Raw genomic sequence first — 22310 nt, forward strand, 5'->3', positions numbered from 1 at the left:
AGTAGTTTAAAGAAAAAAGATAACAGCAGTTCGTGGTTCATGAGATTCATAGAATTATCTCCAGCTTTAGAATTGTAAAATATTAGAGCTAAAGGATCATTAAGGTCATCTGCTTCATCGTTCATCATGTAAAAACTGTATCTAAGAAAGGATAAGTGACCTGTCCAAGGACTTTGGCCACCGAAGGACAGTGTTAGAGCCAGAATTCAGCTCTCCTGACACTTATATGCTTTTTTCATTCCAAAGTGTTTTTCAATATCCCTGAAGTGTTAGAATGTAGGATGTGGGGGTGTTGCTACATATTTTTATTTAAACATGCTCTTCATTCAAAGGAAATTGAATTTCTATGTTTTTGCCTTCTTTAGACTATAAAAAACATTATTGAAAGGGACTTTTGATATCAAATAACCCAGCTAACATTCTATGATAAGACTTATTTTTCCTCAACAGAAAAGGAAAATGTTTGCCATGTATGCAAAATCTTAAACCTTAAAATATTGGAACTCTTTATTTAAAAATTCAAAGTAAGTTCTGAATTTTTCCCAATAAGGAGTTTTTTCCTCCTTCCCTACATCTTTGTGTATGAAGTAAATGGAGATCTTTATCTGCACAGGAGCTGGGAAAGCACCAGAACAGAAACCAGGATAGCTGGGTTCAAGGCCAGTTCCCTTTCCTAACAGCTGTCAGACCTCCAGCATGTCCTGTCAATAGCCTTTCTAGCCCTGTTCTTTATCTGCCACATCATGGGGTTATTGCAAAGGTCAAATAAGATAATATTCCATTTTTAAATCTGTTTGGTAAACCCAAGGCACTTTGATAATATAAATTTCCAGTATTTGTTATACACCCTTGCTAGTTCTAAATAATGTTAATTTAAAAATATAAATGGAACACATATTCCACTGTTAGTACTCTGAATTTCTGAAGTTATGTATAGTCATTTTCAGAGGAGTTCCTTAGAGGAATTAAATTTAAGTCTCCAAGATGAATACATGTTATTTTCATTAAAAATGGAATAGATTAGTTTATTTAAGGTGATACAAGTTCATAGGTGATTTCAGTTTTCCCTCACATTGAATCTTTAATCTCCATTCTTCCAATATACTATTCCCTAGTCCAAGTGGCCCACCCTGTGGGATTTGAATGTTGGGATAGGTGAAAGTGTGTTCTTATTTTTTCTAATATGATAAGGAAGTCTGTTCTAGTAACTATAGGCTCCTTTTTTCAATAAAAACTTTATTTGCTAATGAAATTAAAACCAAAGACCGACCCATAGTAATTCCTATTGTCCTAGAAGTAGTAATAGCAATAGGGATATAAAGCAGATGAAGAAATGAGGTGGATTACACACTGTTCATTAAATGGGGTGGATGAAACATATGCATATATTGCCACTTCCTGCCAAAATTCCAGTATAATGATAGGAAAGGAAAAATAATAATATAAACTCACAATGACAAAGAAAAAAGAGAGGGTGACAAGAGAAAAGATATAGGCAAATTTTTAGAAGGTAGCAAGCAACTAGAAGAACAGGGAAAGCTTAAATCTAAGGATTTTCAGAGAAGGGTGCCATAAACAGAAGCCAGTTCACACTGCAGAACCCAGAAAAGTTTCCAAGATTGGAGATACCAGGTAATTTGGAAATTGAGGCAAGGGTAGAGGCTTAAATTAGGAGGATTGGTTGAAACCTGTTGTATAAACAGAGATGCCAGATTCTTCCTCATGCTGGTATTGCCAGGCCCCCCCATTTCACCCTAAACAGGAAAGGGAGGTAATTCTCTGGTCCTGGGCTTTAGATAGACACCATGGAGGGTGGGATGTGATGTCATACAGAAATCTGGGAACAAAATGAGAGTCAATATATGCCCTGAGAGATTTCCAGTCCCTTCATTCCATCTCACAAAATGTAGCAACCAGGCTTTTATCCCAACCCCTGGAGTAGGAAGTATGATCTTCCCTAGAAAAAAATTATCTTCAAGGATAAAAATCTGACAGTGACATTTAGGGCATCACATCAAAAGTGTCTCCAAGGTGACAAGCCCTGCCTGTGAAATATCCAACTGGCTTTTTAGTGACTTGCTACTAAATATTACCATACAACCAAAGACATTGGCCATCCGAGAAAAGCTTTCAACATAAAAATCAAAGACCAAAGTAAACAAACCAGAAAAATGGATAATATGGAAACAAAATATAGAGTTCAAAGGAAATTTTTTAAATATTCAATATCCTCAAAAACATAAGAGTATATATATCACACTAATGAAAAAAGAAGATAAAATTTAAAAGGGGAACATCAGGAAATAAGAAACTAAGTGTATGAGAAAAATATTTTAAAAATCAATAGTAGAGAAAAAAGATAAAATTGAGGAAGTTTCCCAGAATAAAATAAACAAGATGGAAAAAAGGAGCAAAAACTAAGTAAATTAGACAACCAACCTCCAAAGTTTGACATTTAACTATTACAAATTCCAGAAAGAAAATTTTTTAAAAAGACAAAATTATCAAAGAAGGGGAATCTGCTTCTCCCTCTCTTTCTCTGCAGCTCCTCTTGCTTGTGTTCTCTCTCTGTCAAATAAGTAAATAAAATCTTTTTTAAAAATTATCAAAGAATTAGCATGTAAAAATCTCTCAGAACTGAAATATATGAACTTTTAAATTCAATGGGCCTAATGAGGGCCTAAACAAATTAAAAAGTATCCAAACTGGGGTGTTCGGCTGACTTAGAAGAGTATGCAACTTTTGGTTTCTGTTCATGAGTTCAAGCCCTGCATTGGGTGTAGAAATTATTAAAACTAAAAAATATTTTATTATTTGGCAGAGACAGTGAGAGAGCAAAGCACAAGCGAGGGGAGCGGCAGGCAGAGGGAACTGGAGAAGCAGGCTCCCCATTTAGCAGGGAGCCTAATGTGGGGCTGATCCAGGGCTTGTTCGAAGGATCAACCTGAGCCAAAGGACTGACTTAACCAACTGAGCCACGCAGGTGCCCTTATTTCCAAAAAAAAAAAAAAAAAAAAAGGAGGATCCAAACTAAGACAGAGATTGTAATATTTTAGAATGCTAGGAACAAATATTAAAACTTGAAAAAAAAAACCTTAGAAGCTTACATAAAGAATAAAAAAAATTCTCATTTAAAAAATTCTGGGAAAAATCAATTCCTACTAGCAACACTGGAAATTAAAAGAAAATGGAACATGGTTTAAAATTCTGAGAAAAAAAATTTTGATCTAAAATTCTATGTCCTTCCAAACCATCTATCCAGTGAAGGATAAAAAACTCGTGTTTTCTTGAAATGCAAAGTCTCAAAACTTCTGTCCCCTAGGTATTATTTCTCAGGAAGCTTCTGGAGGATGTGCTCCATGAAAATGAGGGAGAATATCAAAAAAGAAAAACATAGAAACAAGAAGCAAGAACTCAAACACAGGAAAAGAGCAAAGGGAATTCCCAGGGTGGTGGTGACTAGCAATCCCGGGAGGAAAGCAGGGCAGCTAGCTCCCTGGGGTACTTCAGTCATGTGGAACAAGACAGCCAACACCTGGAAGGGACATCTCCAAGGGGAAAATGGGACTTAAGGATTCTTTTATGGGTTTGTGGTTGTTGTTCTGTCTTTGTCATTGTTACCATACTAAAAGGAATTTTTAAATTTTGTTGGAAAATTTGGGAAGAATAAGCATACTTGGAAAAGTACATCAAAAAAGGAGGCAATTTATAGATCCAGACAAAGCAAAATATTGTTCAAGAAATAAATCTAAGTTTGATTCAACACAGGAAATTACTACTTGGCTCAGCTGTGAAGAATATACACATTGTCATAAATGTTAAATAGTGATTGAAATAACAATTGTGATGTAATTATTTTAGGAAGAGAAAGGAGGGGAAGGAGAAGAGTATGTTTGTGCATGTGTGTGCATGCATGTGGTGTGTGTGAAGCAATAGCTGTTACAGTATTAAATCAATAGAATAATTTTTAACATCAATATATTTTAATACATATTTATTTTAAATATTCATTCAAGCATTTGTTTAGAAATATTGAGGTGACCAGCAGAAGAAATTGCTTACATTATAAGCCTCAAAATATTATTTAAAGCTCTATGGATACACTTATGAATAAAAGATGACAAACATAATTTAAAAGAGTCACCTAACTATTCCTAGGAGATCCAGAGAATCTCTTTTAATGACTGAAAACTCTGTTCCTAATCCCAGTTGGAGGTAGATTGCCAGCCTTAGAGATACTCTGCAGGGCAATGCACACTGCCCACTCCTTTTAAGAGAATTCCCAGGAGACTAATTTACTTCACCTCTTTGAGCCTCGCTTGCCTCATATCTCAACTGAAAAAGTTCATTTGGAACAAACTAAACTCATATTCAAAGCGAATAAGTGAAACAGACCAGTGGCAAGTGCCAGCATTTCTCATAGAGGATAGTCTCTACTAAGATCCAGTCAGGAAGACCATTTGTTGCTAAGAGGCCCAGTGGTTCAAGAAAAATTGAAAATCTGGGTTTTTACATGAACACTTTGGACTTTAAAATGCTAGCTTGAAATACACAGTTGCCTACCAAACCAAACCCATCTGCGGCCACCACCCACCCCCAAATTGCCAGTGTGATACCTCTAAATAAGATGAACACTGATGACTGCTCTAGGCAAGACTAGGTCTTATTCCTAAAACTCTGCATTGAATGTATGGGTTTCTCCACCACCAAAGAAGTGGGTTGTTTTATCCCTTTCTGACACACTATATTACTTCACTTTGTCACTTTTATCTTCACTGTGAACACTGACAAATCTTAACACACAAATCTGCATAGCGCCTTTATTTAAGGAAACACAGGCATAAACAGAGGTAGGTTCAACCAAACACAGCTGGGCCAGAGAATCAAGGAGTCATTCTTACAGAGACACAATTGGGTAAAAACTGTCATTAATCCATCTTTCCAGACATGTTAGTGCACAAAGACAATAATCTCCTTTAAGTACAAAGGCAATATCAAGCTGAATATTTGCTAGGAAGATTATCTTTTACTCTTTCAAAAGGAAACTTTTACCCACCACTGCTAATTATCTTCTTGGTTTACAGGCCTAGAAAACATGAAGACTGTGCTTTTTTTCCTATACATTTTGGGAACTGCAGCTGCAATCCCGGTAAATATCCTTTTTTTTCCTGTTGTTATATCTCTCCTTCTTGACATTTAATTTAGACATCTTCTATTTAAAAAGAGAATGTGTGCACGTAGTGCATATATAGTGGTTTGAAATTCTCTTTTTTAATATTTTTCTTTCCCAAATAGGGAATGAATGACTAGAAAAATTGAAATAAAATACATTTGAAAGGAATTCTTTTAGAACTAGCAGGTTCTCCAAGATACAGTAAATCGAAAGCTGAAAATGTTGATTATCAGTTACTAGGAAGGGGATATGCCAGGGCCCAAATGTCAAGAGAATGAGAAGAAATAAATTTTCCTATGGAACTTCATCACTTAGTATGAGAAACCTAAGAAATTAGTATAAGAAGTCTTGAGAGTGAATACCCATAGTCTTCAGCAGCATTTTCTTCAAGTTCAAATATAAACTCAGTTCTGAGTCTGTAATAAAACAAGAACCAATGGTTAGGGGCAGGAAATGGTATGGTAATCATAAATCAGCTCCTAACTCATCTTTGGGAGTGATAGGGTGAGGGGGTGTCTGAAAACAGACAGAATTAGAACTTTTCTTTTCACAGTCAGATATACTGGCCCCACCATTCACTCAGCAATAAATCATCCGCGCACAAATCAGAGTCATTTGAGGCTATGTCAGCAGCCTTAAAATAACCTGAAAGTTTTTGTTGTTGTTAATGGAACCATGGCTTGGATGATCATTCAGATGTCTCCCAAATGATCCATAACATCTATAATCAAACCAAAGGATTTGTGCCATTTTTTCTTTTTTGCCAAATGGAGGAATCAATCTCCTTTAACAAGACAAAGTAATTTCTCTCATCCCTTTTCTTTCTCATTCTCTACTATGTCCAGGATTCTGTCCTTGCTTTTTGGATAGCTGGTGGCGAACATTTGGTTGACAGATGTGTCAGCAAAGATAAACATCATGCCACCCAGACCAAGCAGTTCTTAGAAAACAGAATTTATGACAACACTGCTAGGAATTATGCTTAACTAGCTGGAGCTACTCCAGCTGAAATTATACATTGTCCTCTGAAATTACAAAAGTGGGATAAATTACGTTCAGCACAGAAAGAAGCTTCCACAAACCCATTGTTTTCTCCTTAAAGTGTATTTTGCCCTTGCGGCTGTTGCCACTATGTAAACAGGCATCAAAACTGTCTTTCAACCAAATGTTAGAATAATACATCTACATAGAGACACATTTTAGACATTTTCTCTTTAGGACAATTTGTTACGTGGATCCAATCAAAAGCCAAAAAGCTAAATATCTTCTCACTGGGTTTACCTATTAAAAATCTTGTATCATTTTCCTCACTTGCCTAAATTCTAAAGAAGTAAGTGGTTTCGTGTGGGTAGGAGATTCCACACAAATTTCCAGAGGCTATAGCTGTGGGAATAATAATAAACCAGAATTTGATCTGAGAAAATTTCTGAAAGAAGAAAAGCTGCCATGCTTTTTGTGCATTTCTTCCAGCTTGAGGAGTCAAAGCAGAGGAAGAAGGCTGCAGAGAGAGGGAGCAGTTCTCTACTAATAAGCCTATAATCTCCTCCATTCATTGCTTCCCATGATGCCCCTGCCGGCAACCTGCCAGACTGGCCACTGTTCCTTTTTTCTTTCCCTCTTATAAATCGCTTCTTTGGAAATTTTTTCAAATGCCATTACTCCTTTTAATTGAGAAGGTGATCAGAAGCAAGAGAACAAACAGTATCTAAAATGAGTCCTGTACTCCATGTCTTTCCTTATATTAAGTAATTGATACAACAGAATGTGCTAATAAAGTCAAATCAGTGCAAATAGAATCTGAATTTTGTACTTACGCCGAGATTTGCCTGACATCTGAGCATCCATAGCATCTGTCTAATAAAGATTTGTGGTAAATACCTGCTTATGGTATCGGACAGTTCATAGTGTTACCACTGTATCATATGACTGCTAGCAATAGTCATTTTTCATTGGGGTAACTTAACAATTCACAAACTATTATATATTATATATGCATAAACTTATCTTGATATTTCTACTCAACTTCACCTTGATAGATTCACAATTTGTCAAATGACAGGTAGATAGTTAATAGCAGAGTCAAGGCTTAAAGAGAGATCTCTTATCTCTAAATCCAGTTGTTAAACTTCTCAGTCATTTATCACTGCCTTCAGTCTTGCTAGAAATAGAGCCATCCCTCTAGTTGAAATAATACTCCATAGTTGTTCTTCTCTATCAGAATTAGTGTACTGTTTCACACAATTTTTGAATTAGTTCTACATTTAATTATCTTTGTATAAGATATTATGAGATTTTTTGATGGATATAAGGCTGCTACTGCCAAGAAAATAAACAAATATTAAATAAAAATTTATACCTTTTCTGTAATCATCAGTGAGTACTTAAAAGTTAACCTAAGAAAATGTACAGTATTATATCCTTTGGCTAATTTGACTTTCTGCTAAGCAACAGTTCTCATAATTATAAAGTATGGATGTTTTTTAAAAGTTTGAAAAGCACAGAAAATAATTCTAAAACTCTCAAAGAAGACTTTATTATTGCTCTGTTTCCTGTCTCTGCATATATAACTTTTTCTTAAATATGTTTGGGATTCTGTTTTAATTTAACATTATAATCTGGACATTTGTTTGTATTCTTAAAAATTTTTGAGACTATCTTTTAAGTGATATTATGTATGAGGCGTATTGCTACTAATAATGATAATAAAAGAGTAACTAGAAATTTTAAACATTAACATCTAGACATGAATAACATGGGCCAATTTCTAATTTTTTCAGACAAATGCAAGGTTCCTGTCTGATCATTCCAAACCAACTGCTGATTCTTTGAGTTCCATCCAACAAGCTGAAATATTAGTAACACCTAACAACACTGCAATCCCCGTGTTAGGGGTTGAAGATGCAGAAAATGAAAAGGAAATTGCAGTATCTATAGACCATCCCAACCATGAGGTAAAAGTAACATGGTTACACCATTATAATTTTAAAAGTTTCCAATTTACCTCATTCTCACTCATCTCAGCTTAATTTTTAAAAGATGATGATCACATCAACTGTCTCCAATCACCAGAAAAAAACTGTGAGAATTAGCGAGTTTTACACCTTCGACCAAGGTGCTATATAATCCTGTCAGTTCACAAAATTCATATTCAGGTTAAACTTGTAGTTATAGAATATACAGAATGTCCTATAGGGGTTTGCCTGATACTATGTGAAGAAAAAGAATAATAAATATTAGGTATTGGCTTGTGAATTATAAATATGATGCAAATATTCCATTATAATTTGTTTCAAAAGCAAACTTCTTTTCTTTTAAGGCTGAAAAATCTTCAGTACTAAAGTCAAAGGAGGAAAATCATGACGAGTCAGCAGATCAGGGGCAGAGTTACAGCCAAGAGCTTGGATTACAGGATGAAGAAGAAAGTGAAAGTGACTTAAGTGAGAATTTGGAGTATATGCCATCTGAACGTACATTGGACCTAAAAGAAGATATGGGTGAGCCTCAAAACAAAAAACTCTCAGAGAACATTGATCTCCTTGCTCCTAATATTAGTTCCATTGTAGATCCTAACCTATCAAGAAAGCATCACAAAAACAGAAAAAGAACAAGAACAACCAATAAATGATTTACATCCTCAGCTGAACAAGAGCAACAAGCATAGCCAAGATGTAAGTGATCAAGGAAACGAAGAGCAGGACTCAAATATTCCCAATGGAGAAGGGGAAGGGGAAGAAGACCCAGGTGAAGTTGGTACCCACAGCAATAACCAAGAAAGGGAGAGAATGTTTCCCAAGGAACATTCTAACATCAAGGAGGAGGAAGACCATACCCAGTCTGATGATGTTTTGGAAGAGTCCAATCAACCAACTCAAGTAAGCAAGATGCAGAAAGATGAATCTGAGCAGGGTAACCAAGAACAAGAAGAGGATAGTTCCAATGCAGAAATGGAAGATGAAACTGCATCAAAAATTAATAAACACAATCAAGATCCTGAATGGCAAAGCCAAGAAGAAAAACCTGAAGTTATCAGCGACCATGAGGAGATAGATAAAAAGACTGTTTCTGAGGCTCTGCTTGTGAAGCCTACCGAAGATGGTAACATCATGCCTAGAAATCATGGAGCTAATGATGATGGTGATGATGAGCCCAGACACGATGCAAGTGATGACTACGAATTCATCCCAAGTGAGGCCTTCATAGAGGCCGAAAGATCTCAGTCTATTTCCTATCACCTCAAATATGAAGAAGAAAGAGAAAGAGAAAGAGCACGTGAGAATGGAAATGTGGATGCCAGTGAACCTGGAGAATACCAAGGGGTGAGATTCTTTACAATGATGCTTTTCCAATAGAGTAGTTAGCTTTATCAAGAACTATCCATGACCTTTCTCTGTGCTCTCACAGTCTCCTATGCCTTTCTCTATCAGTACATTACTAAAATATATTAAAATTATTTATTTTCCTCTGCATCTTCATCACTAAGCTGAAAGTACCTGTTTTATTTGGGTTCCCCTAGAAGCAGATCCTGGATTTTAGTACAGTTTATTTGAGAAGTTCAGGAAACAAAGAGGAGAGGAATATGATAAACAAGGAAAGGAAGCTAATCAAAGGTACATCATTAAACTGACATAAAACACATTGCTCTGAATTACCCCATTTGGAGAGTGAGAGAGCTGGGATATTTATACAGACTGAGAATTGCTAGGAGAGGTGTTAATTCCCCAGCACTTTCGGTCTGTCCTTTGAGCAGGCCAAATATACTGCCATGGTTTTTCAGGCACATAGATGCACATACAGGCAGTTGAAAGTGCCTGGAGCTCACTAGAATGATAAACTCTGACAGATATGAGGGATGGGAGACACTGATGACTACCGCTGTAATGTCTTGAGAGTAGATGCCATGTAATATTTAAGTTGAATCATCAATGTCTAAGAAAATACCTCTAACACAATAAGAGATCGAGGAATATTTGTTGATTTAGCTATAAAGATAAAGAATAAAGACTTCAGGGATCCCTGGGTGGCGCAGCGGTTTGGCGCCTGCCTTTGGCCCAGGGCGCGATCCTGGAGACCCGGGATCGAATCCCACATCAGGCTCCCGGTGCATGGAGCCTGCTTCTCCCTCTGCCTGTGTCTCTGCCTCTCTCTCTCTCTCTCTCTGTGACTATCATAAATAAATAAAAATAAAAAAATTAAAAAAAAAAAAAAAAAAAAAAAAGAATAAAGACTTCAGCTACAATCAATGTTTGATTAAGCAAACACACACCAAAATGATAATCAGGAAACTGCAGCAGAGTGGGAGTAGGGGAAAAGCATACTGTTATTGATTGTTTAATCATTTGGAGCTTTCATGCAAAACCCCAGCAGCCACCCACCAGGAGGACTTGACATAGCTTTTGGTGGCCAAGATCAATAGTAACTTTGATTACCAAGAACTCTGCTGCCACTTTAAGGTAAGAGTTTTATTACACTTTAGAAACCTGGTAAGAAACCTGGGGCACCAGGGTGGCTCAGTTGGTTAAGCACCCAACTCATAGTTTCAGTTCAGGTCCTGATCTCCGGATCGTGAGATCAAGCCCCATGTAGGAATCCGTGCTCAATGTGGATTGCGCTTGAGTTTCTTTCTCCCTCTCCTTCTGCCCCTCTCCCCCATGCTTGTTCTCTCTCTCCCTCCCTCTCTCTCTAAAATAAATAAATAAATAAATAAATAAATAAATAAATAAATAAATAAATAAATCTTTTTTAAAAAGGGACCTGGTAAGAAACCTTTATCAACAGCTTCATAGAGATTACTGATGGAATTGTGTCTTAACTATGGAATCACATGATAATACTACATTTCGACTGTTTTCCCAAATCCAAAGGGAAGGTTCCAGCTTTGTTCCCAATGTTAGTTCCAACTTTTATTGAGTAATCCCCAGAGATATAGTGCTGAATCCAGTTCAAGATACAAATGGCTCCTGTTCTCAAAGAGTTACTATCTCCACAAGTTATATTTGTCTTTTTGAGATCTGAAATGATCTGGGTATGAAACGCTTTGTGAAGGTATAATACAAATACGTAATACAAGTTATGTAGTAGCTTTTCCCCTAACTAGACTTTAGCTTCTGCTCTTGTTATTCAAAGGCCAAGAAAGCAGAGAGCTCACCGAATGAAGATGAAAGTTCATATGAAAACAACAGAATGGTGCACGATATTGGTGAGTAGAGACTAAGCAAACGACTTGTGATTTATCAAGGAGGAAATGGAATGGCCACATTAGGCTCTCCTCAGTCCATCATTTGTTGTTGCTTCACAGAAATCTTTTCCCAAATCCTCCTTAAGGAAATGCTCTTGTAAATTGTTGACATTCTCTTGGACACATTTGATATACAACTATGAGAAAACGTGTTTACAAACTGGAAATCTTGTAATATTAGTATGAAAGCTAGATTCTTTTTTTCCTAAATCCTTTTGCTTCCGAGAAGAATAATTCTACCTTATTCGATTTCAAGTCCATAACTTACTAATGAATTTAGACCCCATATTTAATTCAGACCTAATTCTGAATCACATACCCCAATCACAAACATTTTAAATTTCACCACCATAAAATTTTCGTGGCTTATTTAACTTATGATCAGTTTGGACAACCTTGAAGTGTGGACTCCAGACTATGGCCATTGTAAGCAGGCCACGAAGAGCTATTTGTTCTTTTTATGTTTTGTTTGTTTGTTTGTTCTTTTTAAATCCCCAATTCAAACTGCAGAGAAAATCTAAACTGTTGCGTAAAACAGTCTGATGCCAGAGGATCCCATTTGAACATTAACATATCCATTAAAACAGTTTTTAATATTTTCCCAAATTTTCTCTCCTTGATGAAAATGAATCTAATTATCTGGATGAATTTGAGATTCCACACTCAGTTTAGCTTTGCTCATGCTTCCTGACCAAATTTTTCTGTTAGATTCTTGCATGAACTTCCAGTGTAAAAGGGGACACATCTGTAAGGCTGACCAACAGGGAAAACCCCACTGTGTTTGCCAAGATTCGGTGACTTGTCCTCCTACAAAACTCCTTGACCAAGTAAGTATTCTACAAAATGGTCTTGAAGGGGCCCCAAATAGTGATTTGAATGAAAGTGGTTTGCAATTGAAATATGGGGGGGGGGGGAGACAGATACCCAGGTTATCACCTAAAACTTAAAATAATATTGAATAGGAAAAAATGCCAGCAGAAACAAGGAATTTCAACTGTGCCCTGAAAAGGTAATAATGGCATTGATCTCCAGAACTCATTTTAAAACTCACTGTATACTTGGAACATCTGCAGTTTGCATTCTACAGAGCTTATCTAGAGCTAGATTGTCAACACCCGTGGTATAATTTAGTTGTTTTTTTTTTTTACCCAATAAGACAGTTATGATTTTAATACCTTCACTTACCTGACCACATCTTTGGCACGGCACGGTTGATCAGTCAACTATTAGCTTTAAGGAGCAGAGTGTTTCCCCAATGTACATTCAGAAACATGAGCTTTTTGTCCTGCTTGTCTGTCCTAGGTTTGTGGCACTGACAATCAGACCTATGCTAGCTCCTGTCATCTGTTTGCTACTAAATGTAAACTGGAAGGGACCAAAAAAGGGCACCAACTACAGCTGGATTATTTTGGAGCCTGCAAATGTAAGAGTCTGCCTCTTTTGCCAACCACCATTGCTGAGAGGATTTGGGGTGAATCTCTGCGTATCTGAATAATATATATACATACTCATACATGCAAACAGAAGAAGGATAATGTAGTTCTGAACCTAGGATGCTCATTAAAATCTATTTGAGAAACTTAAAAAAAAAAAAAAGAATAACGCCCAGGCTTTAACTAATAAGAGATGGATTTCATTGGACTGGGTTACGGCTTTGGCGATGTTTTTTCATTTGTTTTTAAAGTAACCTAGACAATTCTAATGTGCAGCCAGGGTTCAGAACCACTATGATAATGTTACCACTTAGTAATTGAGACGAATCATTGGAATTTTGCTAAATTACTTATCCTCTTCCAATGTACATTAAGTCTCTGCCAAGAAGTTTTATGACAATATATTCTTCCAGAAGTTTTTTGAATTGTTTTCCTTCCCCAAGATACTCTCAATGGTGTTTGAATCTCCTTATCACTAAATAATTCTCCATATTAGCAGTGCTTACTAATATTTCCAGTTCTCCTCTCCTTCCTGACATACAAGAGTATTAAACTTCTCAGCCCTCTGGACATTAAATGTGGCCATATGAGTTGCTTCGTCCGATGAAATTTCAGCAAAAACCATCCATTTGAGTTCTGGTTAGATGTATTTGAGAACTAGTATATGGTCCTCTCTGCTCCCTCCACTTTATGTTGAGATGGTGGTGTCTTCAACATCCTGAGCCCAGGAGAAACTGCCGTGAGCAGGACCTTCCTGCCAGCTTGTATTGGACTTGAATGTACAACACAATGACTGTAGTTAACACTGCTGAATAGTATATCTGAAAGTTGCTAAAAGACTAGATCCTAAAAGTTCTCATCCTGAGGCAAAATAAAAATTTTTGTGACTTGATGAGGTGATAGCATTAACTAAACTTATTGTGGTAGTCATAGCACAATATATGGATGTCAGGTCATTTTGCTGTGCACCTTAGACTTAGACACAGTGCCAATGTCAATTATATCTCAATAAAACTTAAAAAAAAAACCCTTTTGTTCTTTTAAGCCACTGAGATTTAACATTATTTGTTACTGCAGCATAACCTAACTTCCACTTTTGTCTCTATTCTCCTAATAAATAGTTCTTGTGTCCTCCACCTCTAAATTCCAACTTTCTGATTCTAGAATAGTGATTCTCAGTCCTGTTTGCATTATCAGGTTATCTTTGGAACTTTTAAAACGTCCTGATGCCAAAGCTCCACCCCAAACTAATCAAATTAGAATTTATTTGAATGGAACCTGATATCTGGTATGTTTTTAGAACTCCCTAGGCAGTTCTGTTGTACCACCAGGCTTAAGGACCACTGTTGTGATGTGTGTGTTAAGTTTACTGTTATGAAGACTTGCCACATAGGATAGGAGTAAGACCCAAAGATTAAAATCTGTTTTCTTTCCTCTTGGAACAGCTATTCCTATTTGTACAGACTTTGAAGTGACTCAGTTTCCCCTAAGGATGAGAGACTGGCTCAAGAATATTCTCATGCAACTTTATGAGCAAAACCCTGAACATGCTGGATATCTAAATGAAAAGCAAAGAAATAAAGTAAGTTATCCACAGGTCAGCTACCTAAGTGTCTATCTACAGGTCCTGAGGAAAAAGGGTGTGTGTGTTGTGGGGAAGAGGAGGCCTACCTCCCACTGCATATTAGCAAGAGCCCACTTTGCCGCTCCACACCTGCTAAGTTCATACGTACTAACAGATTAGTAGTGGTCACCATTCACGCCACAAGATTTGAGACATGGCCAAACCACCCAACTCCTACTCGAAGGGCAGCAGCCTGAGCAAGGACTCTTTAACTCATACCCTAGAGCAAGCCCTAGTTGAGCAAAGTGAACCTCAATTCAGCATTTATATATTCAGGTACAGATACATTATTTAAATTGGAACATCTCTTTTTCCCCCATTGGCCAGGCAGATTTATGATATAAGAGAAGTCCCCTACTTGCAAAGTCAGTAATATATTATGATTCAAAAGTGCAGAATATTTATTCCAGAAGTTCTCAGGGAAAATTCATTCATCAAATAGCTATTAAGTGCACCTTGGGTATCTAGAATTGATTTTCATGCTGGAGATAAAGCAATGAACCAAACAAAAATCTCTGCCTTTAGAAGCTCACATTCTAAGCAAAGAGACTCTGAACAAACACTGTACAGTTTAAAAACAAATCTTACATAGCCTTACATTTCAATTTTTTTCTTTAAAAGGAGTGAGTTGTGTACAGGGGGGTTAAATGCTTTATAGACAAGAAAAAAAAACTGCGCTAGAACCAACTAATTCATGTATATATCTACATATGCAAATATGAGATACATGTAAATATATAAACATGTAAATAAATATATGAGATACATGTAAATATATAAACATGTAAATAAATATGTAAATATATGTATAAGATATGTCTGATGGGATGAAACATGCTATGAAGAAAAAATTAACAAGAAGGAAGCTGTGCATTAACTGTGTCAGATGCTGTTTACAGATGTAGGATGAGGACTGAGTTGGCCCCTGATCTGCCATGTGGTCATGGTCTGTGGTGACTACAGAGTTGATCTTGACAGAAGCTGTTTCTGCAGAATGGAAAGGAGAAAAGCCTGAATGGATAGTGTTCAAAAGAGAATTAGGAGGAAGGATGTGGAAGCAGCAAGTATAGACAGTATTTTCATGACATCTTGAAAAGTGAGATGGGTAGCAGCTGGAGGGGAATGTGAGTTCAAGAGCCCCATCTACCAATGGGAGATGGTAGAGGATGTTTGTACGCTTCTGGTAGTAACCAAGTAAAGAAGGAAAAACTGATGAGGAGTAGAAAAGGTGCCCAACTGCCATTGGGTGCTCTTGAGGAGATAGGAAGGGTTAGGCTCCTGAGCACCAATGAAAGGTTGGGCTTATATTCAGAGCACAGGAAGTTCATCCATGATAACAAGGAGAGTAGTTGGTGGATACGGCCATGAGAATGGGTAGAAGTTCGTTCTAATTGCTTCCAATTAGTTCATGAGTAACATCAGAAGCCAAGAGTTTTATATGCATTGCCCAGAAATAATCTCTGTCCTCTCTCTTTAATACATCATCATGAAGGCCTTGAGAGCATTAGATACAAAACAGGGAAATTTTAATGGGGGTGGCCAAGTGGTGTTACACCATGACTAAACTGATCCTGAGCAGACCCTGGACAGATATACACAGAGAATTAAGAATAGAGTATGCCAATGGGGGAAAAGCAAGACTTTTTTTTTTTTTTTTTTTTTACTAACTAATAATTTTGCTTACGTCAGTTTAGCTCCTTTCATTAAAACATTCTCATACTATGATGAATAGTACCTGGTTAAAAGAAAAATCAAAAAAGACTCAAACCTCTTCTGAAAACCACACTTTTTTTTAAAATTTTAGCTGTTATTCTAGGTAGAAATAAGAAAGTCTATTGTGTTGATTAGAAAGTATTTCATTTGGCCTTATATGATGGCCTGGGCTTATTTTACTGTCATGTCGCTATTACTCAAGTAAAGTTTAGCAAGTGATAATGTCATTACCCTGATTCCCTGATGATATTCTCCCTTCCTAATCCCAGGTCAAGAAAATTTACCTGGATGAAAAGAGGCTCTTGGCTGGGGACCATTCCATTGACCTTCTCTTAAGGGACTTTAAGAAAAACTACCACATGTATGTATATCCTGTGCACTGGCAGTTTGGTGAACTTGACCAACATCCTATGGACAGGTAAAAACTCTTTGCCTTCCCATTACTAGATCATCTCCCTCATATAATGTCTTAGTTATCTATACAAAGATAATTCTAAACAAATTTAGGAAGTTTTCCAGCTCTGATTTAGAACACTGAGATCCCAAACAAATGTGGGTAGGTGTCTAAACACAAAACTGCTTTGAAAATAACAGAATATGGCCACATCATCATTCCCAAGTTTAGATGTTAGGACCCAGAGACTCCTTCAATTTTTTCTCATCCTTGATGCTAAATTCCTAAGATAATCCGATTGGCCCAACTTGGGTCAAGTGCCTACATCAGGAACAACTGAATTTGGTCAGTGGATAAGAGCCAGGTTGTACAAACATAATTGCTGGTGGGAGCATCCCTATAAATTTAAGATGGTGGGAGGATACTTCCCAGTGAGGAAGAAAACTTTGTGACATCCTAAGTGCTATCTATCTTACCCATTAATAGTTTATTTCATTTGCAAGTTTTCATGAGTGTACTATTTATTTGGCATACTTAGCAATAATCTTGTGGAAGAGAAATGCCTTGGTTATCCTAAAAGTTAACTTTGATATACAAGCTACTCATTAACATACTGCCATTCACTTTATTGCAGAGTCTTGACTCATTCTGAGCTTGCTCCTTTACGAGCTTCTCTGGTGCCCATGGAACACTGCATAACTCGCTTCTTTGAGGAGTGTGACCCCAACAAGGATAAGCACATCACCCTGGAGGAGTGGGGCCACTGCTTTGGAATTAAAGAAGGTAAATTCATCACCAGCCCAAGAAGAGGGGTGTCCTTTTCTCCCAGAGATCCCTAAGCTCTGCAGCCCTCCTAGGGAGGTCCTGCTGTGTGCTCAGATTGAAACCTCAAGACAGCAAGGGGGCAGCATCCCAGGTAGGACTCCTTCAGTGCACATGCTGTCATTGCAAGGTTATTTCATTTTTCCCTTATGATATTCTGTTTTCAAAGGGTAACAGGTGGGAATATTTAGAGGATACTACATTGAGGTCTTAGCAGTTGGCTAAGCCTAAGAAAATGTCAATCCAGAGAGCTGTGCCAGATGTCAGAAGGCTACCCTTATGACGAATGAGGGATTTTATATACTTTCTTAACCTCAGTATTAGTCCACACTTTAAAAAATCATATATAAAGAGTAAAACAGCAAGTCTGATTTTGCCAGTGGAAGATATCAGAAAAATCTTAGAATTCATTACTAACTCATTAAAGATTGAGCCTCTTATCACAAGTTGTACCCAGGTATTATACCTTTAATCCACACCGCACCTTCAGTGACAAAAATCATCATCATCATCATTATCATTATCATCATCATCATCATCATCATCATCAGAGGGTTCTTTATTTACTCCTGCAGTACAAGATCTAAAATTTAGACATTTGTTTTGCTAGGTTATGTCTTAATATATTTCCTTTTATTTTCCTAAATTAAAGTTGATTTTTATGAGCAGGCGTGTTTTTAATAAGCATGTTTTTTGAAAGATGTTCAAAAATGAGCAATCAGAACTGCTTGCACAATGTAAATCAACAGTAGACATCAAAAGCAGAGGTTTCATATTTATGTTCACAACATACAAGTAGGATGAATGTACAGCCAATCAATAAAGAAAAATAAGTTCATCAAAGATCAGAGTTTCCCAGAAAGAGGCAACCTGTGTGACTTCACTTTTAAATTATTCTTTATGGTATGTAGAATGCCTTGAAATTAAAGAGAAAGAGCTAAGAGTAGGAGGATTACTTACTTATTGATTGTTAAGCAGAAAAGGTTAGTTCTTTTCCTCTGCAATATCATTTTGTGAAATAACTACAATTGTAATGAACAAAGAATGTGTATTTTTGCAAGCATTGAGTACTGTACATTGGTTACCTATTGCTGCATAACCCATTACTCTAAAGCTTAGAAGCTTAAAATCTCACAGTTTCCAAGAATCAGGAATCTAGGAGTAGTTTACTTGGGTGGTTCTGGCTTGGGATCTGCTCTAAGGTTGCTCACATGGCTACTGTTGGGAGGTTTCATTTCCCCACTATGTGGTCCTCTCCATGGGATTGTTCACAGCATGGCATCTGGTTTCCTCCAGAGGGAGTGATCAGAGAGAAAATTAAGAGGAAGCAAGAGAATCCAAGACTGAAGCTAAATGTCTTTTATAACCTGATCGCAGAAGTGACATACATCATTTCTGCCACATTCTGTTGGCCAGACAACCCTGCTGTAATGTGGGAGGAGCTCTTGGAGACTGGCTATGACATACTGTGTGTACCCTCTTAGCACTGATAGGAAATTAATGAGCTATTGAAACCCAGACCTGCATAAATAATACCACTTTTCTTCCTAACATCTATTCTATAAACTCAAATATATTCCTAAAAATGGCTAAAACTATCTTTTCTAATTCCCATGTTAAAAAGGACAAAGTTTGAGATCTAGCAATTTCTGGGTAGGGTCTTTGGGTTTTCCACATAAAGTATAACGTCATCTGTGAAGAGTAAGTTTGACTTATTCTTTGCCAATCTGATTGCCTTTTATTTCTTTCTGATGTCTGATTACTGAGGCTAGGACTTCTAGTACTATGTTGAACAGCAGTGGTGAGAATGAACATCCCTGTCGTGTTCCTCACAGGGGAAAAGCTTTCAGTTTTTCCCCCATTGAGAATGATATTCACTGTGGGCTTTTCATACAGCCACTCTGGAAAACACTATGGAGATTCCTCAAGAAGTTAAAAATAGAGCTACTCTATGAGAGGTATTTACCCCAAAGATACAAAGGTAGAGATCTGAAGGGGCACCTGCACCCCAGTGTTTATAGCAGAAACATCCACAATAGTCAAATTATGGAAAGAGCCAGATGTCCATCAAAAGATGAATGGATAAAGATGTGGCATATATATAAAGATATATATAGAGAATATTGTATATATACGATACAATATTCATATATAGTATATATACAATTATAGAAAATGTATATATACATTGGAATATTATGTATATATATATTACATATATATATATCATGTCAAATATCTGTTTGACATGAATGAATAGAACTGGAGGGTATTATGCTGAGTGAAATAAGTCAATCAGAAAAAGGCAATTATCACATGGTTTCACTCATATGTAGAATATAAGAAATAGCACAGAGGATCGTAGGGGAAGGGAGGGGAAACTGAATGGGAAGAAATCAGAGAGGGAGACACATCATGAGGGACTCTTAATTCTAGGAAACAAACTGAAGGTTGCTGGAGGGGCAGCAGGTGGGGAAATGGGATATCTGGGAGATGGGCATTAAGGAGGGCACATGATGGGATGAACACTGGGTACTATATGCAACTGATCATTGAACTCTACATCTGAAACTAATGATGTAGTATATGTTGGCTAATTGAATTTAAATTTTTAAAAAAGGACAAAATATACTGAAGTACAGCCACCCCACTCCGTCTACTCCACCATTATCAAAAGGCAGGAAACTTAGCTGGGACAAGACATATTTAATGCCCTTTAATAAAGCTTGATTTTAAGGGAGTGATATTGGAATAGAGGCCATTTATTTAAGGAAACCAGTTGTGCTTCACTGTTCTGAAACTTCTGGCAACTTCTCAGCATGTAGTCTCCCTCAGGCTCTGTCTGGGAGGAGCAGGAAAAGCTTAAAGTTCAGTGACTCGAAAAGCTCCTAATGATCTTGTTTGTTCACTGTGGTTTGGCCATGATGACATTTTGAAGAAGGGAAAGAATTATCACATAGTAAACCAATAAAACAGATATTTAATATTCAGTCAGAATAAGTAAACAAGTTACTGCTTTGGGATGTAGCTAGGGAAAACAAAACAAAACAAAATATTTCTAAGTATGCCCCTCCTTCCCTCATAGCTGAGAAATCCACAGAAAGACCAGATAAATTTTAGCCAGTGTTTTCCTGAATTTTAACGGACTTTTATCTGAGCTAGATGTGCTCAAATATTTTAGCTCTGTCATTAACTAGCTATGTGAATTAGGGCATACCACTTAACCTCAACAGGTCTCATCTTCCTTAGGTGTAAAAATGAGTTTTAATTAAAAGGTGGAGGAGTCTTATTTAGTTAGTGCCTGTGACATACCATGTATTGACATATATCCATATTAATCGTTAGAAAGACCTTCCAAGTGAGACCAACAGGGCAAACAAGTCAGATCATCCTACTAAACCGATTAAAGGCATTATCCTAAGAGTACTGGAAGATCATTAAAGTATTTTAAACAAGGGAGCCAATTCAATGTATTTGTATTTTAAGAAAGATTCTTTTGGTTATATTGTGGAGTAGCCAGAGAAGAGTTGAGAGGACGTGTGGTAAGTTCAGGCACAGCAGATGAGTACTTGAACTAGGGCAGTTACAGTGGGGAAAAAGAAAAGGAAACCTATTCAATATATATTTAAAAATATGAACAAATTCAAGATATATTCAAGAATATAAACATATTCAAGATGTATAGAAATAATAAGACAGCGTTTGCTAGGAAATGTGTAGGGGCAGGGAACAGACAGTAGAGAGATTGAGAGAAAGAGAAGAATGACACCCAGGTTCCCTGCTCAGGCCAGGCGGGTAAACAGAGGAATGAAGATAGAAAACACAAGAACAGGGGATCCCTGGGTGGCACAGCGGTTTGGCGCCTGCCTTTGGCCCAGGGCGCGATCCTGGAGACCCGGGATCGAATCCCACATCAGGCTCCCAGTGCATGGAGCCTGCTTCTCCCTCTGCCTGTGTCTCTGCCTCTCTCTCTCTCTCTGTGACTATCATAAATAAATAAAAATTAAAAAAAAAAAAAGAAAAGAAAACACAAGAACAGAAGCAGATTTGGGGAAGATGATAACTTCTGCTTATGACGTGTTGAACTTTTAAGTACTTGGGAGACAATGTGCAGTTGAGAGTTGAGTATGTGGGTCAACTTTTCAAGACAGCATTTTGGAATTTAAGTACATATTTGAGGATTATGAGCATACAGAAAGTAGTTAGCACCACAGAAGGGAATTACTTCCCTGAGAAAAAAGTGTTGAGTTACATGGAAAAGGCCCCAGGGTTGAACACCAAGGAACAACATCTGGCTGGTAGCTAGAGGAGGAAGAAGGAGTTTATGAAGAAGAATAAAAAGTCTACTGAAAGGAAGGAAGAAAACAGCATAATGCCATGTCAAAGGAGGTGTTCAAAGAGGAGGAAGAGATCACAGTGCCAGATGCTGTTGAGATGCCAAGTAAGATAAAAGACTCAGAATATTCCTTTTACATAGAACTAAGCATATCCTGGGTGGCCTTTGTAAGAGCAGTTTTAGTGGAATGGTAGAGATGGAAGCCAGATTCTATAGGCTGAGAAAGAATAGATGGGAAAAGGTAAAGAGTGGCTGTTTGAAAGCAAGGTAGAGCTAAAGAGGAATATAAAGTTGAAGGAAAGATCTATGAGGATAAAATAAGGTTGAGCATTCATTCATTCCTTCATTCAACAGAGGTTTACTGATGGTCCACCTAGTGCCAGGCACTGTTCTCAAGGCTAGATATGCAACATATTTAAATGCTAATAGGAAGGTCCCAGTGAGGAAGGAAAGGTTGAAGATGTAAGAAAGAAAAGCAAAAGAGGAAAATTAGAGGAGAATTTCTTAGGACGGAAGACATCCTGGGCACAAGCAGGATTAGCCTAAAGACAACAGGAAGGACATTTCTCATCCAAACAAC

General features: G+C 37.1%; 1 protein-coding gene across 1 annotated transcript in view; it reads left to right on the plus strand.

The window, feature by feature from the left end:
- The window catches only part of SPARCL1 (SPARC like 1), a 44283-nt gene that overhangs the window by 20808 nt on the left and 1165 nt on the right, over positions 1–22310 (plus strand). Inside the window, 10 exon segments of the mRNA XM_038582185.1 lie at positions 5085–5149; positions 7951–8124; positions 8490–8744; positions 8746–9489; positions 11297–11369; positions 12117–12235; positions 12711–12831; positions 14287–14423; positions 16448–16596; positions 17207–17355. Coding sequence (XP_038438113.1) covers positions 5096–5149; positions 7951–8124; positions 8490–8744; positions 8746–9489; positions 11297–11369; positions 12117–12235; positions 12711–12831; positions 14287–14423; positions 16448–16596; positions 17207–17355 — 1975 coding nt within the window. The 5' untranslated portion in view covers positions 5085–5095.

This window comes from Canis lupus, chromosome 32 (assembly GCF_011100685.1).
Source record: "Canis lupus familiaris isolate Mischka breed German Shepherd chromosome 32, alternate assembly UU_Cfam_GSD_1.0, whole genome shotgun sequence".
In the NCBI taxonomy this organism is placed as follows: Eukaryota; Metazoa; Chordata; class Mammalia; order Carnivora; family Canidae; genus Canis; species Canis lupus.